Raw genomic sequence first — 24,124 nt, forward strand, 5'->3', positions numbered from 1 at the left:
TTGATTTACTTATTGTCTTAGACACCTAATCCAACGGGATTGATATGGGCTTTGGGAAGGTGAAGATGGAGGTGCTTTTGGAAATAATGAAAAAATGGGTCCAGGTTCGTTCGTTCCACATGGGACTGTCTTGTGGTATGGTGATTTCTGGTGGTAAGGAGGATGATGGATTTAAGGAACTCGTTTGTTGCTTTTGAAGTTTTGTTTGCTTGTTTAGCTTCCCCACGGTTTTCTCAATTTCTGGATTGAATACTAGAGGTGTACGAAAAGATCCGGGCATACAAACTATTATCAGTACCGTATCCCCAGCAACGACGCTAATTTGTTAAGACATTGTCGCATGCGTCTTAAGAAAATTAAAATTTGTCACTGCTCGAATGCACTAAAGGATAGCACATGGAAGCAGTGTCGAATCCTCAGGGATACAGCTTAAAAGTCAATACCTATTTGCGTAAGGTACATACTAGTCATAAAACACACACACATATATATATATATATATATATATATATATATATATATATATATATATATATATATATATATATATAAGGGGGATTTTTTACTAATAACTAAACTAAAATAGCAGTGAAAATAACTAAATAAAATTCAATGATAAAAACGAATTCAGATCTGTTGCGATTTTCTTAATCATGTAATCAACATAAACCGTATTGTTGTAATTTCAAATGCTTAGTACTGTGATCCATGATGTCGTCTCACCGCCCGGTGTTTCCGCCGCCGGCGGGGGTGTGACAAAAAACGCGAAAAAATGGAAAACGTGATCATGTTTTTGGGAAAAACACGATCGTTTTGATAGTGTTTTTTTTCTCCGAAGTCTTAAATTCTCCGTTTAATGAAGTACGTTGCTAAATTGGACATAAAACTCAAAAACACGATCTTGTTTCTTGGAAAACCACAATCATGTTTGTGCTTCGACGACCTAAAACTCGATTTTTGGCTTGGAAAAGTTGCGAAGATGAAACACGATCAAAAGCACGATCGCATGGTGAAAAACACGATCGTGTAAACTCAAAAATGCGCGTTACAGACGCAAACTCTTTAGTTTAAGCAAATCTGACCCAGCTTCAAGCTCCCTCAGGTCATGAAGCTCCAAACATGCATCCAAACTGCTTCCAAAACACGCCTCCACTCGAAATATCTGGAAAAAAAAAAGACATAAAAACATGAGCAGTACGGGATTCTGATGTTAAACATGAGTTGAACATTATTTAAACTAATGCACATGAAATAACATAAAATATGATATAAAAATGCTAATAAAAACTATCCTAAAAGATGCATAAAATAACATCTATCAGAACCAAAGAACACCAATAGTTATTATATTTCTAACTCCGCTACGGTTGTTGTTTTTCTTTCCAACTTCTTGCAAGATGATTCTTGGTGGGAATAAACTATTTATGTTGTTCAAATTTTAAGTCTTCTGTTTTCTAAAATCTTGATTTTTTGAAACTATTTTTTTTGAATAAAAATCCAACAAAAACATCAGAGTCAAGAAAAATATACACACGATATTTTAGCAATAAACCCAATGCATAGTATCCATATTAAGGACTTATTACATTATAAGAGGAAGTTAAATGCACGATTAGTATAGAAACATTGTAAATTAGATCATTTTAATTTCCTAATCAAACATGCACACATCTAAATCAACATCTTTTTCCTGTCCTTTTAATCCTCTCAAAAGAGACTAAAAAATCCCAAGATGATTATAGCTAAATCAATTGTTGGTTCCCACTTTTTAGGTGAAGGTTTCATTTATCAGAAAGTAAAGAACCTTGGAAGTAGAAACTAGAAAGTCATGACAACATAAAATAACAACCTCTTTGTCCTTATGTACAAATGTTGTTTTTATCATATATATATATATATATATATATATATATATATATATATATATATATACACACACACACACACACACACACACACACACACACACACACACACACACACACACACACGGGACGTCTCAAGGCCGTGCTAAGCACGACCCACGGAGGGTTCTTTGTAAAACTCTGCAAATATTTCAACATGGTAGTTATTGGTGTATAGCATTTACGTGTCAGACACATAGTAATGTACTAATGTAATTATAGTTGTTGAATGGAAAAATACCATACTTTTCCTGATGAAATTTCCATTTCAGAAGCATTAAGAGGCTGGAATATGATTAAAATCTCTCTATCCACCATAGGTGTTGAATGCAAAAAAAGCATCAATTTGCCAGATTAAAACATGCAGTTCAACTACTACGTAGACAGATAAAACATGAAGGAAATCACTACAAATTCTGTTCGATTGTTCCCGTCTTGACATCTGAAATCTGAATTCAAAACAAAGATCAAAGAACTAATTTGAACTTAGAATTTCCATATACAAAAGGAACTGTTTTGATTTTTATGAAGTGTTATTAACAATTTTTGTTGCAATTTTCATGGAACAAAGTTGAAAACCCAATTATAGACAATACCACAAAATTTGAATAAGTTAAATATCAAAAATGCTTTTAAAACATAACGAAGTAAAAGAATCTTATACGACCAAAACCAACATATTAATAGTTGCAAAGATGATAACAGGTAAATTGGTGAATTTAGTTTTTAGATATGTGGAAATCAAAGAAGAAACATACCACCAAGGTTTCAACATAGGATGCCCATATTTCATCAGCAACCCAATGACCTAGTATTAGAATAAAATAAATCATCTCAAATAAATATTTAATCAAATAAAAACATTTACAACTTTATTACAATTGTACGGAAAAAAATTACCTTCGTCCATGCCTTATATATGCTTCCACATCGGCAAATTAAATTGAATAATTCTATAATTCCAAGTAATATAAAAAACTTAAAGTCATACTTTATAGACCACTCTTTAGCTGAGGTATCAATACCTAATTAAAGTTGCAACAAAAAAACTCCTCAACATTTCCATGTCAATTCTGAAATAAAAACAGAACCAAAGGCAAAATCATAAAACATTCTTGTTATAAAGCACATAGCCTATGTCGGTAGGATTAAAGTGCATTGCTATTCTTGCAATTTTCCCAAAACACTATATGAATCTATGTGATATGTTTGATATACCAGAAGAAACATAGGATATCCGCTATACAAAACAAGTTGGTTTTAGAACATAATCATGAAACCATATTTGCATGACTCAAACTTAAAAATAAACAATTGAAAAGCCAAGCACGCAACCAACCTTAAACTTTCCATCCAATTAGAAGGGAGAATCATATTATAGACTAATAATCATTTTACTTTACAAAACATGTTTGAATAACTTATGTGTTCAATAGAAAGGCAAGTGATGCCATATCAAATGCATCCAACAAGAACCTAAATGGCGAAGACTAAATGGTGCAAAATAAGTCAAACTTAAAAATGATACAAGCATTCTAGCACCATTAACACTAAAAAAAACTTTTTTTAAATCACATAATTTCAACAAAAAAGTTAACACCATAATCCACTAGAGAACGTAACTACAATTATGGAACAACAAATCCAAAACTTATAGTTGACAATGTTATTTCTCACATCTATATTTCATATATGCAATCAAATTGGGCTTCTGTGTGGAATAGAGAAGTGGAAAAACTCATTGCGTTCTCTAGCTAGAGACAAAAAAGGAAGAGAAATATAACTAAAAATGACAGATTGGTGAACAAAGAACATACCATGTCCTACAATTGGAAGCTTGCGTCAAATTCCTTCACCACCACCGACGCAAAAATATTGAATATATTATAGCAAAATCAGTTAAAAATTAAAACTAAGCAACCTATGATTAGAAACGGATGTAGAAAGACAATCGATAATTCAAGTAAATCCTAATTAACTTGCCAGTTAAAATGGTTAATGATAAGAGATGAAGATAAAATATCGATGGGCATATAGAGGCTCGAAGGGCTAGGGATGTTATACTACAAAATCGATCAGCTTTCGGCATTGACGATGGAGGAGTGATGGTAGGGAATTGATAGAAGAAGATTCTTTCATGTGCCTATTTACTTCACCAGAACACAATATGATAAGGGGGAAGCGGGAAATTTTGTCCAAAACAAATACCAAATGTGAATTAGTAACAAACACATATCCATAATAATAACATGATGAACAGTAAGAAAAGTAAATTAGAAAACTGTGTCAATATTGCCTTAAAAGGGATGCCCATTTAAACAACTGCAAGTCTCTAAGAGAGAAAGATGGCTCTTCTATTGCAATACACACCATGGAGCTTCTTGGGGAGTTTCCAGCTTGTGAGAAACCAAAAAGAAACATCAAAATGTTAAAAATAAAAGTAGAAATTGAATGTAGAAGACAAATGAATATTTTCTTACGTCAATGTATGAAATACAGTGTCCATCAAACTGTACTTGGTATCATATTTTCTTATATCACCTCTAGACTGACCCATTTAATTGTTTGAAATCTAAATAACGAAAACTAATGGAGACAAGGATGAGATAGAAGTAGTAAAAATTGTTCAAAAGCTTCAGGGTGTAGTCTAAAACACCATCAAACGAAATCACAAAATTACTTTACCTCTATGATTAAAGAACCCATCGCTAGTTCCCCTAATCATCGATCGAACTGTTCTTCAAACTTTAGCCAAGAGCCCAAAAACCCTAAAATTAAAGTAGAGAAGCAAAAGATGACCAGTGTGGAAAAAAATGGATGGCAGATCGGTGTGTTCTTTGAAGTAGTGGAAATAAAAAGGGTAAGCGATGAGAAATGAGAGAATGAAACGATCGAGAGAAAAGAAAGTCGTGTATGGCGGTATACTGGGAAAGGAAAAAGGAAAGTGAACAGTTGTATTCTCTCTGGTATCGATGCATGTGGCCAGCTAGAATGAGACTGTGGCAAGGCTACAGGCATGACTCACCCGTCTAAATGGAAGAAAGAAACAAGAGGAAGAAAACCATTGGCAGACCTGGCGGTGAAGAAGCAGACGAATACGCGTGTTCTATAGATTGGGAGAAAATGGATTGGATCATTTAGGCGGTGAGAATGGAGGAACAGTGCCTTACACGCCAAAAAAAATACCCAAAGTGAGATACACGCAACCTCTTTGAGGGGTAAAAATCAAGAAAAATCATCCTTAATTCCACAAAATTCCATCAAAAATCCACAAAAATCACCCCCTTGTTCCACGAGCATCCATCGCATCCCACTTTGCTTAATTTTTAATGCACCAGCATTATATATATATATATATATATATATATATATATATATATATATATATATATATATATATATATATATATATATATATATATATATATATAAAGGAGTAGGATCAAATGAGAACACCTAAAAGGTTGAGAACACGAGAACAGATCTGGACCATCTAAATACTAAGATCTATGGTTAATATAAAACGGGCGATTTATGAAAAACTCTAAAACTATTGGCATTTAAGTGTAACTTTTAAATGGTCAGAAGGGTATTATAGGAATTGCAACTTTACCTGTTTCCTATAATTTCTCACCCTCTCACCTCTTACCTTTCTAATTCTCGTATCTATATTCTCTCTATATCTCTCTCTAGGGTTTCATAAGACGCATCGACTGAACAACCGACATTCACTCCCCATTTCCCCTTTATACGCATCGTCGCTTCCATCGCCGAAGATCCCGTCGGCTTGACGACTTCTACTCATCGGCGGACGGCAGCATCTACTCACCAGCGCAAGGCAGCGAACAGTGGCAGACCCCAGCGATGACTTTCGTTCTTCATCGTCATCGTCGCATACAGAGTGAGACTTACAGCCGACGACTCTTTTTCTTAACATTGTCGGCAATCTGGTGAACTCGACTGCTACTCATCGGCGGTAGCAAGCAGCGGTACACTACCAGACTTCGATCCTCCACTCCGACGCAGCAGGGTAGCGACGAAGTACTCTGAATCAGGTAACATTATGTTTTTTTCCTTGCAAATGTTGTTCGAAATCCACCTCTTCTCTTGATTTCAGCCTTATAATGCTATATAATGTTCGAATCTATACATGGAATCTATTTGTGCAGGCTATGTGAATCTATCCATAAATATTCAGTTGTAATCTTATATGAATACAATGTCATATGTCTCATTTGCAGTTAATCATCAATGAATACTCCATGAGGCTGGTCCGAGAGGAGCAAGGCAAGCAGCCACAACAATGCAGGTTAGGGGAAAAAGCCAAGGGGTTGCTGCCTCTTTTGATTTCACCAGAAACACAACCCCATCCTGATGGTTATTCTTGGCAGGGAACGAAGAAGAAGAAAGGGAAAAAAAAATAAGCAGAAATCAGTTCATCAATTTCAACAGCAAAAAGTGGGTTCAATGGAGGTTTCTTGGGTCTTGATTTACTCGAAATTCAACAACTAACGATGACTAGAAAGGTAATTTTTTGTAGTTGTTCTTGGTCTTTGATTTCACTTGCAAATTAAGCATTAAAAGGGTACTTTTGGTGTGGTAATACTTGACAAAAAGGAATGAGAAAAGAGATGAATTGAGGGCTGAAACGAAATGGCAACAACTATTTTCTTATATTCATTTGTGAATATCAATATATTTATGTGTGAATTTATATTTGAATGATTGTATTTATTTATGAATAGCAGGGTATTCATGTGTGATCAATAAGTGTATTTATTTATGATTAGGGGTATTCATTTTATGAAGAAATGATAATTTTTACACTATTTTTATTTTGTATTTATTTATGAATAGCAGTGTATTCATTTGTGAATATCAGTGTATTTATGTGTGAATGACTATATAATTATACATAATTGTTTCTTTAACATTTTTGCAGATACAATGAATAAACATGCATATAGTTGGAGGTGGGAGATTTACCAAATGAAACACCGACACCAATACATCTTTCGGAAGGAGCGCAAATGTGTTTTATTCATTTATGATTATAATTGTATTACTAGTTTCTGTGTCAAAAAAATATATATTGTAACTTATTCATTTACTATTATAATTATATTCTTATATGAATAGAAATGTGTTTTATTTATTTATATAGTGGTACCATTTTAGTTGATTTTATAATCTTTTTTTGGGGTTTTATTTATTTATGATTTCACAAGTGTATTCATAAATACAACTGAGTTAATTCATTTATAATTTACAATTTTATTCATTTTAAAATGATATGTATAAATCATTATTTATGAAGATATTTGTTTAAAAAAATAAATGAGGTAAACCGATAAATTATTTATTTTCTTGATATTTGATTGCTAAAAGTGAAACATCAAAATGAAAAATGAACTGAAAAAAAAAACGTTTTCTTACATAGACATTAAATCATGATTTTACTAATTATTGGTTCATTAAAAGAATAGAATCTAAAAAATGAGATATTTTGGGTAATTGTCATCATAATGTAACATCCCAAAATTTAAGGCCAAAAATTTCATTTTTAAATAAGTTGTTATAAAACCATAAGTATAAAAACATTCATAATAACATCTCATGTCAAAATCAAGGTGTCAATAGTCAAACGTGTTATCATAAAATAATATCAAAGTGTAATCCCAAAGATATCATGTGCGGAAAACATAGTGTGATGCGCTGCGATCGAGCCGGCTCCTTTCCTTTGAAAACGAAGTACCTGAAACCAAAACTGAAAACCGTAAGCACGAAGCTTAGTGAGTTCCCCAAATACCACATATCATACATATCAACATACTGCCTAGCATATCTGGATGCTGTCCTACCCCTTCGGTCTCTTTCAACCGGATATTGTCTAGCATATAAACACATACTCGCATACTGTCATACAAAACCATGAGCCATACATATATCATAATCTGTAAATATGCTATGTGCCAAACATAGTCTTGCTATTATGACACGGGCCGCCACGGGGTTTTTCTTACCAAGTCGGGGGCCACCCCCCTCGGTCTCACAGACAGGTGCCAAGAGTCACCTCCTGGTCTTCCATGCAAGCATCACAAAGAGAACTAGCATACATACTACTCTACTTAGCTAATCAGCATATAGTGTGCCAGGAGCCACCTCTTGGTCTTTCATACATAATAGCATACAGTGCGCCAGGAGCCACCTCCTGGTCTTTCATACATATTGTCTAGGACTAACCCCCGGGGTCTTCCTATCATACATAAACTAAATGGGTCGGCACTGGTGCCTTAGACCCATACAAACAGTGAGGAGACTCACCTCACACTGTTGAAGTCCCGCGGATAAAGCTGTGGCTGTTGGCTGACAGATTCCCGAATCTGTCAACATCAAAATAACATCACCCAATTAATAATTGGGTTCCAACACAAAAATCATAAGTCCAAGCTTGGGATAAAGGACCGCTTTACCCCTATCTTAGCTTAATTCAACTCAAGGCCCAATCCAAAGGCCTAAAAGTTAAACTATGAATCAAAGCCCAACATATGGCCCAATTTTCCAAATTGGGCCCAACCTTTATAAGGTCTTACAATAAGGCCCCGCCATTTAGTCCAGTCCAACATTCAATATTCTAATGGCCCAATATCACATAATTATAAAGGCCCAAACTATGGCCCATCTATGGCCTAATTTTCCAAATTGGGCCCAACTCCTCATATGGGCCTTACCTCAAAGCCCATTAATTATTCTAGTCCATTTGCTTGATCTTGGATGGCCCATTAACAACCCAATCATCAAGGCCCAACAATAAATCCAAGTGAAATTAGGGTTTCACATAAAATGACGATTAGGGTTAAGTGTTTCTCACTTAACCCATTAAGGACTTAATCCATTAAGTCCATCACTCTTCTAAATAACTCATATGGTGTGATTGGGCTTAATACACACTTCCATTCCAATGGCCCAGATGTGGGTCCCGATAAGTCCAAGCCCATAAATCCAATATTAGGGTTTTCTAAACCCTAATTAGGGTTTCCAACCCCATCTTAGCCCAATAGGCCCAATAGCTAGGTCTTTTGATCAATTAAGGTTCATTAGGCCCATTAGTCACATGTTTGGGCTCTTAGGTCAATTAGGGCTTTATTGGGCCCAATAGGGTTTCAAGCATCCTAAACGCATCAAACTCAACAAGGCAACCACACCGCCACCCGACACGGCGGCCGGTGGCGGCAGGAGGCGGCAGCCACCACCTCACGGTGGTGGTTTTGAGTTTTCATTTCATTATTCAAGCCACTATTACAATTTTACAATGCTTTAATCCAAAACTAAACACACACGCACTAACTAACATGCACATACACACACCACCACTCTAATGGTGGCCGGTGGTGGTAAAAGGTGGCAGCCACCACCTCACGGTGGTGGCGGTGGCTATTCTCGATCTTCCAGCTAGACAAAACTCACCCAACACACGATTCCGGTTTGTTCAAGAGTCCAGCCACGCACCTGGTGGTGGTCGAACCCAGCTATACGGCGACAGTCAGAGATGCGGCACCGCAAGGATGTCGGCTGATGCATAAGTAGGGTTAGGGTTTGGGTTTGATACAATATATATGAGGGTTGCATGAGGGGGTGGCGGGTTATACCCGTGACATTAAATCTTGTTTCATCTTTACACTTCCAGCCCCTCACATACATAATCTTTTCATAATAAATCCATATTTTACCTTTTTAACCCTCGCCATCTAAATTCCCTCCAACTTAAGTCCATTATTTTACTAAACAGCCCCTGTCCTCTGAAATTATTACAATTCGGCTCCATATGTTACCATCCAGCCCCTAAGCCACCAACATCTCTTCAAATTAAGTCCCAATAATTACCCAATAGTCCCCGCCTTCATAACTATTTACGAAACCAACCCGAAACTTAGATTTTAACCCCCGACTTCTAAAAATCTTTACAAAATAAATCCTGGATAATCCAATTTATAACATTTGGCTCCCAGAACCAACATCTCACTGAACATTATGAATTTTAGGGGTACTACTCTTTCATAAATTTTATCTATTTATCTATTAAATAAACAGGGTGTTACAACTCTCCCCAGTTAAATTAGATTTCGTCCTCGAAATCATTCCTTACCATTTGTTACACGCCCAACCACTCTAGTGACATGGTCACCATCCTGGGCACACCCTAGCCTTCCCAGGGTAACCGTGACCACTCTTCGCAAAGCCCTAAAATCCGCAGATGAATGAATTCCTCGCAGCAAGATAACATCTACTCGATCGTAAATCTGTTGTCTTGAGATAGTCTGATTCCCTCACAGACCACTCATACTGAATCATTACCGTTGAATCCAGTCCGTTTATTCCGCAACTGACTACTCAACTTCTAATAACTCAAGGTTCCCACTGGAAAACAAGGTCACAAACCAAATTATTCCTGCTAGTCACTTAGCATAACCCCAGCAATCTATTATTTCGTCCGAATTTGCAACCCAAAACACACATACTAATACTGCCCAAATGTTGAAACTGTCTGAACACTAATCTGCCTGAAACAGTATGCTGCCACATGACTGCTTTCCAAAATCTACCGAGACCTGCCTGGTCTCATCTCGTTCGCCAATCATCTGAAATACCAAATTTCGGCCCGGCTGTGGAGCCAAAGGACCCCCTACTTAGTCACCTCACACGACTTCTGAACGAGATCCCTCTCTGGAACTAGTTGCCACTAGTTATCATGCCACTGCGACTCTAACAACTTTCTGATCTAACCGATCGGGTCCATGTGTTGAATCCTGACGTCCAAATCCAAGGCTAAAAGTGATTGCCACATGACCAATGGTAGCCTTATATCACACGTCCTTAAGCAGTCCATTGCTTCCCTGATCTCATAACTATAGTGACGTCCCTACAGTCTTATCACTGGCTTAACCAGGTCTAATCCCTCTGGGAAAACCCATAAACCAATCCATGGATTTGCCACGCCCTCACTGCTAAACCCGAACTGGTGGGTACTATTGTTCCTTCCGTGTTCTAGCAACGCACTCATGCTATCTATCAACCTAGTGAATGCTACGGCTACACCCGCAGACTTACAACAGTTTATCATTATCTGCTAACCTTGTGAATGCTACGGCTAGACCCGCAGACTTACAACACTTCTATCACTATCTGACCGCCAGTGAATGCTACGGCCACCCCCGTAGTCTTACAACACTTTCCATGCTAACTGACTGCTACGGATACCCCCGTAGTCTTACAACACTTTCCATGCTAACCGATCGCTAGTGAATGTTACGGCTACCCCCGTAGTCTTACAACACTTTCCATACTATCTGACTATTAGTGAATGCTATGGCTACCCCCGCAGTCTTACAACACTTGTCCCAACCGGTTTGAACACGCACTCAACCTAACACTCAATTGAACTTGAGTCCTATCTGAAGCTCTAACCTGGTTCCCGAAACCTGATGTCTGAGAATCTCGAAGGCTGTCTGCTACTCAGGCCCCCAGCAAAAGGCCACCGACTTCTTGGTCAGTCGGGTCAAAGGAACCACAATCTCGAAAAAGTCCCATATAAATCACCGGTAATAACCCGCTAGACCTAGGAAACTCTGAATCTCAGTTGGAGACCTCGGAATCTCCCACTGTATCACGGCCTCTATCTTGGCCGGATCGACCAGAATACCCTTCTGGTTGACAGCGTACCCAAGAGATTGCACCTCACGCAACCACAACTCGCACTTGGAGAACTTTACAAAAAGTCTCTCCCCCACTTAGATTCGACTAAGTCTTCACGGTACGTGAGAATTGAAGGATTCCCAAACCTTCTCGCTTCCTAATATCCCACTGATGACAACCTGTGCTTACCAATGCTAGCGATTAATCAACGGTTAAACCTTGAGATCGCCCATCCTCGGAAATCGTGATGAGTACCCTAGAAATCTGGTCCAGTCTGACACCTCAGTCCATCTACCATGCTGTGAACTGAAGACCTTAATCTTCACTTTGGCTGACGAATCCTCGTTCCCACTTCCAATCTTGTAGCACCACTGAACTCTATCCGAACACAACCCGCGAGAATTACAATTATCTTGAACATTCCATGACTGAACACTTATGCATCTAACACCCACATCTGACACTACCCTCTTCATGTTACCAGTCCTGTACTAGCAACGGTAGTGCCTTGAACTCCAAAGTTCATCCATAGACAATTGCCGACCATTCCTGAACCATGATAGAACCACTGATCGCTGACTTCACTGCAGAACTATCGCTCTAACCCTGACCGAGTATCCTCTAAATAATACTCCTGCACAGATCCCGACAAAGATCCGGAATGAATAACGATCCACGCGGAACCCACTCCGCAAGATGTGTCTCTCTGTGGGTTCATCAAGGACTTTTCGGCATGCAGGATGGCATATAGGATCCTTGATAACCCAAACACTAGCAGAAAACCGACCCGATATCTGACTTATCCAAACTCACTTACAGCTCCAAGGCGATACGTATTCCCAACATCCACCTAATAGTAGTAGAAGATGACATACCCGCAACATTCGGAGGAATCCTGATCACCTTCTGCTGACATGACCAACCCTACTACACTTGTAGCAGCCTAAACCCCTTGGAATGTCAAACTCCCTTGTGCACTTTCTCGTACGTGTTGCACTGACTCCGACCCTGCTGGCCTTTCACCCAATGCTTAAAAGTCATGGGTCTCTTCCCGGAACCCTCTACTATACGCACCTAGCACGAACCTCTCTTCTTAAAGTGCTCCAAATCGATCTCGCATCTGCAACCTCTTGGAAATCATATCCTTCAGGGTCTGACACCCTGCCACGCTCACTAGCTCACTTGCTAATGGCTAAGCTACACCAACTGGAACATCCTCTGTCCCTAAACCGAGTCACTAACTCCTCTCCGAAGCTTCTCAGATTCTCCAAGACTCTCACTGATTCGAGTATGGATCCTGTACTTTCAGTAGTATGGGCCCAATACTACCTTCCACACCTATCCATACTTTCCTCAGCAATCCTCCCTAATCCTCCAAGTCACTTCCTCAAACTGGTACACCCAAGTCTCACTGAGCCTCACTACTAACCCACTGAAGCATATCCTAGGCTTTCCTAGGTTCCCGAACTCACCCAGTCCTCAGCTGCTGAAAGATTCTCAGTAATGTCAACTAGCTACCTCATGAATATAGCCACATGCAACATAGATTAGATAATCCTTCGAGTAAAAGATCCATCCCTAGAACGGTTGGACTCAAACAAGAGTTGCGCAATAGGGTCAAATCTATCACTCTGAGATTATCCAGCTTGTGTCCCATGGGACTTAGCATATTCACTTAGTAGCTAACTCACATCACTAAAAGTCTCACAAAGCACAAAGCAAACAGCATTCAGACAATGGAAAATCTAACCATCATAATCCAATCAAACCATTCTATCCTCTAATCAGGAATCTATACATGCAATTCAAAAGCTCATACAATCAGGCATAACCTAAACAGGCTATCCTACTACTGATTGATCAGTACTATCATGCAACTCATTAAGCACATACAGCAGGCATATAAGGCATCTTCCTAGATCCTTAGCCCTAATCTGGCATGCAGTTCTCATACACATACAGTAGGCATATAAGGCATCCTTCCTAGATCCTTAGCCCTAAGCTAGCATTCAGTTCTCATAATCATATCATATCATAACATAACATGTATGGGTATCTTGGGGACAACTTACTTGCGCTCGGCTGATTGCACGCATCACACACCTTCTTCTTTTCAAAGTTCTTTTCTCTTTTCAAACTTCTTTTTATTAAATGATTTTACTTTTGAAAATTTTCATACCAAGTCCTTAGTTTGAGTTCAGACACACCCGAGGGTGTGCCCAAATCCCTCAAACAAAGGCTCTGATACCAACTTGTAACATCCCAAAATTTAAGGCCAAAAATTTCATTTTTAAATAAGTTGTTATAAAACCATAAGTATAAAAACATCCATAATAACATCTCATGTCAAAATCAAGGTGTCAATAGTCAAACGTGTTATCATAAAATAATATCAAAGTGTAATCCCAAAGATATCATGTGCGGAAAACATAGTGTGATGCGCTGCGATCGAGCTGGCTCCTTTCCTTTGAAAACGAAGTACCTGAAACCAAAACTGAAAACCGTAAGCACGAAGCTTAGTGAGTTCCAATACCACATACCATACATATCAACATACTGCCTAGCATATCTGGATGTTGTCCTACCCCTTCGGTCTCTTTCAACCGGATATTGTCTAGCATATAAACACATACTCGCATATTGTCATACATAACCATGAGCCATACATATATCATAGTCAGTAAAGATGCTATGTGCCAAACATAGTCTTGTCATTATACCACGGGCCGCCACGTGGTCTTTCTTGCCAAACCGGGGGCCACCCCCCTCGGTCTCACAGACAAGTGCCAAGAGCCACCTCCTGGTCTTCCATGCAAGCATCACAAAGACAACTAGCATACATACTACTCTACTTAGCTAATCAGCATATAGTGTGCCAGGAGCCACCTCCTGGTCTTTCATACATAATAGCATACAGTGCGCCAGGAGCCATCTCCTGGTCTTTCATACATATTACCTAGGGCTAACTCCCGGGTCTTCCTACCATACATAATAACATACTGTGTGCCAGGAGCTGCCTCCTGGTCTTTCATGCATAATGCCTAGGGCTAACCCCCGGGTCTTCCTAATATACATAAACTAAATGGGTCGGCATTGGTGCCTTAGACCCATACAAACAATGAGGAGACTCACCTCACACTGCTGAAGTCCGGCGGATAAAGTTGTGGCTGCTGGCTGACAGATTCCCGAATCTGTCAACATCAAAATAACATCACCCAATTAATAATTGGGTTCCAACACAAAAATCATAATTCCAAGCTTGGGATAAAGGACCGTTTTACCCCTATCTTAGCTTGATTCAACTCAAGGCCCAATCCAAAGGCCTAAAAGTTAAACTATGAATCAAAGCCCAACATATGGCCCAATTTTCCAAATTGGGCCCAACCTTTATAAGGTCTTACCATAAGGCCCCTCCATTTAGTCCAGTCCAACATTCAACATTCTAATGGCCCAATATCACATAATCATGAAGGCCCAAACTATGGCCCAATTTTCCAAATTGGGCCCAACTCCTCATATGGGCCTTACCTCAAAGCCCATTAATTATTCTAGTCTATTTGCTTGATCTTGGATGGCCCATTAACAACCCAATCATCAAGGCCCAATAGAAAGGCCCAACAATAAACCCAAGTGAAATTAGGGTTTCACATAAAATGACGATTAGGGTTAAGTGTTTCTCACTTAACCCATTAAGGACTTAATCCAGTAAGTCCATCACTCTTCTAAATAACTCATATGGTGTGATTGGGCTTAATACACACTTCCATTCCAATGGCCCAAATGTGGGTTCCGATAAGTCCAAGCCCATAAATCCAATATTAGGGTTTTCTAAACCCTAATTAGGGTTTCCAACTCCATCTTAGCCCAATAGGCCCAATAGCTAGGTCTTTTGATCAATTAAGGTTCATTAGGCCCATTAGTCACATGTTTGGGCTCTTAGGTCAATTAGGGCTTTATTGGGCCCATTAGGGTTTCAAGCATCCCAAACGAATCAAACTCAACAAGGCAAGCACATCGCCACCCGACACGGCGGCCGGTGGCGACAGGAGGCGGCAGCCACCACCTCACGGTGGTGGTTTTGAGTTTTCATTTCATTATTCTAGCCACTATTACAATTTTACAATGCTTTAATCCAAAACTAAACACACACGCACTAACTAACATGAACACACACACACCACCACTCTAGTGGTGGCCGGTGGTGGTAAAGGGTGGCAGCCACCACCTCACTGTGGTGGCGGTGGCTATTCTTGATCTTCCACCTAGACAAACTCACCCAACACACGATTCCGGTTTGTTCAAGAGTCCAGCCACCCACTTGGTGGCTCACGGCGGCGGCAGCATCTAATTCACGATAGCAGCGATGCAGGAAAGTGGAAGGAATGGCAGCAGGCGGCGGAATTGCGATGACAGCCACCACCTCATTGTGGTGGCAACGGTTCTTTTGATTCCTGTGAGCAAAATAACGCACATACACTCCGATTAGTTCCATAAGCGGCCCTTAAAGGCAACACACATGCATTTAGCCACCTACAAGGTGGCAGGACATCGTCGGAACGCCACTGAAATGGCGACCAACGGCGGTTACGGCCCCCAACAGCTAGAAAAATGGATGAAGGAGATGGAAGATAGTCTCACCGAGCATTCCGATCGTACACGACTCGTGCCCGCCGATCACAGCTTCGCCTTCATTCTTGGTGGGGCTTCTCCAGCCGTTCACGACTTCACTGGAGGCGGCAGAGAAGGTTATGGTGGCGTTCGATGACAGGGTGGCGGAGGTTGGGACGGTAGTCATGTTTGTCGTGGCAATAGCGGCTGAGAAAGGTCCGAAGGTGGTGGTCGAACCCAACTATGCGGCGACAGTCGGAGATGCGGCGCCGGAAGGATGTCGGCTGATGTATAAGTAGGGTTAGGGTTTGGGTTTAATACAATATATATGAGGGTTCCATGAGGGGGTGGCGGGTTATACCCGTGACATAAAATCTTGTTTCATCTTTACACTTCCAGCCCCCTCACCTACATAATCTTTTCATAATAAATCCATATTTTACCTTTTTAACCCTCGCCATCTAAATTCCCTCCAACTTAAGTCCATTATTTTACTAAACAGCCCATGTCCTCTGAAATTATTACAATTCGGCTCCATATGTTACCATCCAGCCCCTAAGCCACCAACATCTCTTCAAATTAAGTCCCAATAATTACCCAATAGTCCCGGCCTTCATAATTATTTATGAAACCAACCCGAAATTTACATTTTAACCCCCGACTTCTAAAAATCTTTACAAAATAAATCTCGGATAATCCAATTTATAACATTTGGCTCCCAGAACCAACGTCTCACTGAACATTATGAATTTTAGGGCTACTACTCTTTCATAAATTTTATCTATTTATCTATTAAATAAACAGGGTGTTACACATAATCACTAAAATTTAGGAAATCATAATTTAATTAGATGGTAAAATCCCATTTATGCCCTTATAAAATGATTGGTCTACAACTGTTCTCGCGTTCTCAACCTTTTAGATGTTCTTATTTGATCATCTCCCTATATATATATATATATATATATATATATATATATATATATATATATATATGTGTGTGTGTGTGTGTGTGTGTGTGTGTGTGTGTGTATATATATATATATATATATTTATATATTCTTTTTATTTATATTATATATGTGGAAACTATTATTATATATATATTAAAGTTGTGGACAAAAAGAAAGCTGGGATATTTTTGCCACTTTTGGTCCCTTAAATTACATTTTCGGTCCCTCCATTTTTGTTTGTGTGTCACTTTGTTTAAAGGATAACAATTTTATGAAACGGTAATTCTACAACTTTTTTTTTACTCTTTTGCCTCAATTGTTTTACATGTTGCCACTTTTCCCCTAAGTTATTGTTTTTTACTTCTTCCGTTCAATTCTCTCGCTCCGCTTTTGCTTAAAACGATTCCCATTTTTTTTTATCGTCACTTCTTTAATTAATGGGTTTTTTTAATGTGTAAAAGCATTTATGAACAGTAAGGAATTGGTTTATTTTACATAAATGGTCATTAGGTTTTGTTGAATTTGACGACAAAATTACATAAATGGTCCATATGGTTTACCCATGATGACAAATTCAGTCCCTACTACCTGAAAATACCAAATTACCCTCACATTAACGGACAAAAAGCAACCAACATGCTACTTTACTTTACAAAGCAATACCTTCCGACCCTGGCAACGCCGGGGAATTTTTTCTAGTTTAAATTAATTCCAAAGTATTAAAGTAAAAAAATTATAAGGTTAAAGATGATTAACCTTAAATTTGTGAAGGGTGTTAATGTATCCGCCCCTAATACATAGAATTATGCACCCTTTTTTGTTATTTTATTGTTTTTAAAACCCATTTTGATTTGACATATTTTGTTTTTTTCTTCTTTTTTGTTTTGTCTTTTGTCTTTTGTTGTCTTTTATTATTATTATTATTATTATTATTATTATTATTATTTTAAATAATTGATTTGATTTAATGTCTCTTTAATAGTCCACCGAAAAATATAACACAACCGTAGTTCGAATGAAAAAAAATAACACAATGTAAGGGAAGTGAAGACAAAAAATAACACAAAGATAGTCGGAACGAAAAATTAACACAGAGATAGTCTGAATGAAAAAAATAATATATGAATATTCCGAACGGAAAAATAACACAAAGATAGTCGGAACGGAAAAACAATGCAGGGATAGTCGGTACGGAAAAATAAAATAGGGATAATCCGAACGAAAAAATAATACATAGATAGTCTGAACGGAAAAAGTAACAAAGTGATAGTCTAAATGAAAAAAAATAACACAAAAATAGTCCGAACGAACAAAAAATATTTTTAATAATAATAATAATAATAATAACATATTTATTAAAAAAAAAAAATCAAAAAAAACAAAAAAAAATAAAAAAAGATAAAAAAAAACAGCAACAACAACAAATAGGACAACAAAAGGACGAAAAAAAAACAATAAAAATAACAAAAGACAAAAAATTGGTGTAGAAATGGAAATTAGGGGTACATGAATAAAGAAAACCTCATTTGTGAATGTTACAATTTTTCTCCCATCTAAGGACAATTTAATCTTTGTAAACTCTAAATCATTAGGCATACACAGTAATGTCTTTTTCATCTCTTTATTGGTTTCTTAAATAATGTTTGGTTCCTAATCTATTGATGTAACATCCGTAATTTTGATGTTAGGAGTTTTAGCTTTTATGTGAAAATATATATAATATACAGCAATGTTTGCTTCCTAATCAATTTTAGTTAAGTTCATATAGTTAAATTAACAATTAATTAATTTTTAGGAAAGTTGAAGTTAAAAGCTTGACACTGAGAGTTAAGGAATGAATGAATGATACTCGATTAAATTCACTTAAAAATATGGACTTAAACTGTAAGAATTTTAACATCTAGATTTAAAATAAACTAGGAAAAGGCCTGTGCGTTGCACGGGTCATTCTTTTTAGAAAAAAATAAAGGGCATTGTTGCTAATTTAGACTAAGAGGTTGTATTGCGTTAAATATAGATGAAGGTTGTTGGCATAGAAGTAGATATTACCATGTTTACACAGACATATCTATGTAGGGTAATATAGATAAACAACTGCTTTTAGAAAAAAAAAAAAAAAAAAAAAAAAAAAAAAAAAAAAGGGGACGATGAACTGCTTCGTTTCACTTGGTTTTTGGTTATATGTTTCTAGCCTCCAGAATTTGGACCATGTCTTGGAGCATAGTGATGGTTGTCTCTGTAAAGTGTGATGAAGTGATTTAAGCTTTCCTTCATGAGGTGGTCGGAAGAAGTGCAGGAGATCAGTGTTCTTAAGGTGAAGGATTTGAAAGTTGAGGTTGTTGATTGTTTGCAGACTGGTGTGAAGGTCGTCAGTTGGTGTGGGTTGTTTTCCACTGGTCACTATTTTTGTAAACTTACCAGGTATGGATTTGGTTTCATGTCTTTTTACAGTATTATCCTCAACAAACTTTGTTGGTGAATTGAATTCTGGAGGTAGTGGGCCATGGTCACCGTGGGACGCAACATCATTCCATTTTCGTTGACTGGACAGCTTCACCTTAATCGGAATGGATGACTCCATCCTTGGACCACTCTCGGATTGCACTCCACTTTGCTTCAAGATTGTTAATGCATGTAACAAATTATAATCACACAATCTAAAGTAAGAAAATTCGAAATTAACCCCCAATTCGATAATAGCAATAAAGACCAGAACAAAAGTAATGTATGAGAGTATTGAGTTATGTATTTACAGAAATAGTCCATGTGCAGAAAATGATCTCAAAATTGGTCCTTGTGACAGAAAAACGAAAAGATTACCGACTTGCTCTCCATAGTATAAAAACAGTACAAAAATGGTCCATCTTGCTTACATAATTAGACCTTATATAGAAAAACATTACAGAATCATAATTGTACGTTTACTTATTTTACAATTAAGGCATTGTACTTAAAAAGGTTTATAAAAGTGGGACAAAATAGTAGGTTGTTAAAAGAAATTCAAAAACTAAAATTGCAGAGTAATCCTTGGAAAACTGAACTAAACAGTGAGGGGAAAATTACAATAAAACCCCTACAAATATTTATAAACGTTGTTACTCATAGATAAGTTCAATAGAATTGTAATTATGTATGTCTTTAAGACCTTCTATGTTATACTTCTTTATAAAATGTTGTTTTTACAGAATCTAATACTAATATTCAGAAAGTTGAATTCAGAGTAAAGGTATTAACAAAAATCTATCTTACATACATCGTTTCCATAACTCAGTCTAATGTCTATTGAGTTATAATATTGATTTTCTAGAGAACGCTGAATTGCCACTATGTTTCTTTGAAGGGGTCATTGTTGTAATAACTGTCTTGATACAAATATTTTTATAAAATAATTATTAAAAGAAATGTATATTAATAAATAAATAAAATACAAAAAGTAATATGGAGCACCTTCAATTTCTATATCATTTGTCTCTGGAGTTGTCAATGATTATTTCATCACTGGTGGAGAAAAACCTGTATTTTTAAATTTTATTAGTAACACCAAATGGTTAAAAATATGTTATATTTAAAAAAAAATACCTTTCATTTGCGTAGCAGAAGGCAACATCAAAATCGCATCACTAAAAAAGCATACCTCCACGTAAATTCATCTCCAAACTAAACACGAAAATAAATAAATAAAAGTCGTTATTTTCACTGTTTACAATTATATTTACACTTTTTTTACTATAATTAAAATAAGGTAAAATAAAAAAAATTATAGTTATTTACTCATCCACCGTAAACGTAACACTCCTGTTGGTATGCACATGTAAAAGATTCCCAACGGAGTTGTTCTCTGTAAAAAAAAGTTATTTGAATACAGAGGTATTTCCGTCATATGTACAAATAATGGGTGATCGGTCAAAAAAAAGATGGAATGTGAGTTACGTGGGTATTGTCGTCAATAAACGAAGTTGTAAGAGTAATGAATGAAGCCTCAACAACACCAAGTAACCTGAAAAGTCGGTAGGGTGATTTAATCTAATGAGTAAGAAAAACTATGAAGTCAAATTTGTGTTTGAAAAATAAAATAGTCAACTCACATTATGCAGATTGTCATTGACCAAAAGTCAAATGAAATCCCATAACCAAGTGCTGCAAAAGTCAAAAGAGATAATCCAACTCCAAAATGATTTTGAGCAAATGTTTTTGGCCTCATAGGAATCCTTCGTTTGCATATTCACATCCATCATGGTCGACTTTTTGAAACCCCTATTTGTAAACACCTCAAAAAGAAAGAATAGAATGAGGATCAAACTATGAAATAGGGTTTATATATATATATATATATATATATATATATATATATATATATATATATATATATATATATATATATATATATATATATCAGAAGAGAGAGAAATGAAACCAACATTATCTAATCTTATATTGTTTTCTCTATGATTTAGTTACTATTATAGAGGTTCATGATCTAAACAAATTAGAAAAAGGAAATAAGAAGGTAAATGATATCAGTATCATTAATGTGATGTTTTAGAGCTGCTATTGCTTTATACAGATATGATTCAAACTAATAAAAAGGTAACCACAAAGGATCGAGTGCATTTTCTGATTATGGTATGAAGAAAAAAGACAAAGAAGGCACTTTCTGACTGGAAAGTAACAATTTCAAACTAATTCAGCCTACAAGATTCACTGAAAATCCAACATAGACACCAGAAGTGCATAACCGATACTCGAGAATGTAATCTAACAACCACAAAGATGAATCTGAAAATAGGGTTTTACATTTCATGATTTGTGTTTCCTGAAACCTCACATTATTAGGAAGATGATACCCTGTTGGTGGTATCTATTTGCCCAATTACAAAGATAAGCATTGATGTTACATAGTGAACGATACTCTGTTTTTTGGTATTACTTTATACACTCAGAAATATTCAGTAATAAGATCTTTCACAACTCTACAGTCTACATATTTCCAGGCAACCAGAAGATGAACAGTTGGTCTTTCTTTCCCTAAAACTTTTAACTCTTAACCTAGTGGATCATCATACGAGAAAAGTGATTCAAGTTTACAAATCTGTTGACATATAGTCATTTAACGCAATTACACACATAACCAATCAAATACAAGAGCAATCAGAGAATCATGTCAACAGGAACTGAAAATTCAATAGAAAGGGAAACATGATGATACATAAGTGTTAAGCTGGCGAAAAAAAACAAGAGAAGTTATTATGCTTGAGGTATTTGGGAAAAAGGTCCTTACCGAACTTAGGAGGGTCCCAGACGATGAAGTTGTTATTCGTAGCGCGCAAAGGGAAGAACCTTATCGGTAGCAGGATCATCCACCATATCGTAAGTCTTGACCAAGAAGGGCGGTGGACCATTGATCGTGGACATCAGAGGCAGCGTAGGCGGCAGAGCAGGAGTACCGTCGCCGACCTCACTATCTCCGTCGCAGATGGCCAACACGGCGGGTATTAAGAGAGTTGAAGCTATTTAGAATACGTTTTCAGATTAGTCGACGCTATGATAACTTTAGGTGGAGGAAAATCGGGATAACAGGTTGTGTGGACGTGTTACCGCTTCCTTGGCGTGCGATTTTAGCCTTCCCGTTGCCTAGAAACCGACAATCCAAAAACAAAAACAACAATTGGTAGTGGTTTACGGAGGACAACTGCAACAGCCGGTTTAGTGGTGGCTTCTAATGTTCACAGAGGGTGTGGAGGTGGTTTTAAGCCTGAAACAAAAACGTCTCCTAAGAGTCAGAAGTAGCGAAGGATCAAGGTGGAGAGAAGCCCTAATCGAGGATTTGGAGAAGATGGAGATGAACCGGAGGGTACAAACGACAGTGAGGTGGTTTTAAGCCTGAGTCGAACAGCGCGACGGTGGTGGTGAAAGTGGGTGGAGGAGATGGTGAATAAGAGAAGAGACTGGAAAGATGAAGACAATAAATTCGATGGCGGTGAATAGAGTCGGTGAAGGGTTTGACAAATATCTGAACGAATGGGTCAAACTTTTGTGGCCACAGAATGAGTCAAAAGTTATGTGTCAAAAATAGAAGCCGAAAAGATCCCTATTCAAACATCCCATGTGCTTTAATATATATATATATATATATATATATATATATATATATATATATATATATATATATATATATATATATTATTGAGCATCAGCGCTACCGGTTGATCTAAAACCAATTGGTGTTAGAAAGAGCGCAACCTTACCCATATAGCGCATTCAGCCCTCCAGAACCATGCATCCGATTGCGACACTCCAGGCCATCGTGCGAGGACTTTGTCGATACCATTTCCGACCCCAACATATATATATATATATATATATATATATATATATATATATATATATATATATATATAATGTTAAGGGGCTTAGAATGTATAATGGAATGTCAACTTATGTTAAATATAAACTTCAATGTTTAAGGGACCAATATTTCCAATTATGGAAATTAATGTACAACTTTAGTTTAATTTAGATGGTGTTTGTTTTTTTCCTTAGAAGCTCGTATTGATCTTTTTTGTCTAGGAGTAATCAAACCTTTTTACTAAAGAGAAGTTTAGAAGACCGCAAGTGTAAAAAGGTATGTGTCTCCTCTTTTTGTAGAAGAGACGGAAAAAGCATTTTAAATCTTGTAGACTTTCTAACCTGAAAAAAAAACAGTCGTATTTTTTCACGTTTTCTTCTTCAACTATTCTCTTCCACCTCCACCACCACCTTCGTCGTCGTTACTGCTACCACCACCATTGTGTCTGTCACTATCACTTTGTTTAACTATAGAGAAATTAAATATCTTCTTACTTTTTGTTCATACATATCCTCCTACTCAATAAAATGGTGACATGTGTAACATTTAATGCTCTTTTAATGATATTTTAGGATACTAATATGACACATGTCATCATTTAAATGGGTAAGATGATTGGT

General features: G+C 37.1%; 1 protein-coding gene and 1 long non-coding RNA gene across 8 annotated transcripts; both read right to left on the bottom strand.

Moving 5' to 3' along the window:
- Positions 1–583: 583 nt before the first annotated feature.
- Positions 584–5,055, bottom strand: LOC145115990 (uncharacterized). 3 transcript variants are annotated; one of them, XR_013711811.1, is made up of 5 exons: positions 3,722–5,055; positions 2,805–2,977; positions 2,663–2,712; positions 2,151–2,353; positions 584–1,162 (listed from the first exon to the last, which is right to left on the bottom strand). It is a non-coding gene; the product is annotated as an uncharacterized LOC145115990 (long non-coding RNA). The 3 variants fall into 3 exon arrangements; XR_013711813.1 differs by having other exon boundaries at positions 2,805–2,929; positions 3,722–5,053; XR_013711810.1 differs by having other exon boundaries at positions 2,805–5,046.
- A 14,076-nt stretch (positions 5,056–19,131) lies between these two features.
- LOC145115233 (putative sphingolipid transporter spinster homolog 2) lies at positions 19,132–23,184 on the bottom strand. Of its 5 annotated transcripts, XR_013711480.1 has the most exons (8): positions 22,754–23,184; positions 22,437–22,665; positions 21,244–21,412; positions 21,089–21,155; positions 20,930–20,996; positions 20,738–20,815; positions 20,606–20,671; positions 19,132–20,516 (listed from the first exon to the last, which is right to left on the bottom strand). XR_013711480.1 is itself a non-coding variant. In XM_079051482.1 (7 exons), exons 2-5 carry the CDS (start codon positions 21,357–21,359, stop codon positions 20,805–20,807), a joined length of 261 nt encoding a protein of 86 aa, XP_078907608.1. In that variant the 5' UTR covers positions 21,360–21,426; positions 22,437–23,179; the 3' UTR covers positions 19,132–20,516; positions 20,606–20,671; positions 20,738–20,804. The 5 variants fall into 5 exon arrangements, 2 of the variants coding, with proteins under 2 accessions (XP_078907608.1, XP_078907607.1); XR_013711479.1 differs by having other exon boundaries at positions 19,132–19,815; positions 22,437–23,180; XR_013711478.1 differs by having other exon boundaries at positions 19,132–19,772; positions 22,437–23,178.
- Between the last annotated feature and the right edge of the window lie 940 nt (positions 23,185–24,124).

Source organism: Lactuca virosa, chromosome 5 (genome assembly GCF_052849685.1).
Source record: "Lactuca virosa cultivar CGN04683 chromosome 5, Lactuca_virosa_CGN04683_v6, whole genome shotgun sequence".
Taxonomy (NCBI): domain Eukaryota; kingdom Viridiplantae; phylum Streptophyta; class Magnoliopsida; order Asterales; family Asteraceae; genus Lactuca; species Lactuca virosa.

Excerpts from the sequence above, each read along its gene's own strand:
- LOC145115233 (XM_079051482.1), bottom strand. The coding sequence starts at position 21,359 with ATGAGGCCAAAAACATTTGCTCAAAATCATTTTGGAGTTGGATTATCT. Across the intron at positions 21,156-21,243 it reads TCAATGACAATCTGCATAAT|GTTACTTGGTGTTGTTGAGG; the intron begins GTGAGTTGACTA and ends CCGACTTTTCAG. Across the intron at positions 20,997-21,088 it reads TTATTGACGACAATACCCAC|AGAACAACTCCGTTGGGAAT; the intron begins GTAACTCACATT and ends TTTTTTTTACAG.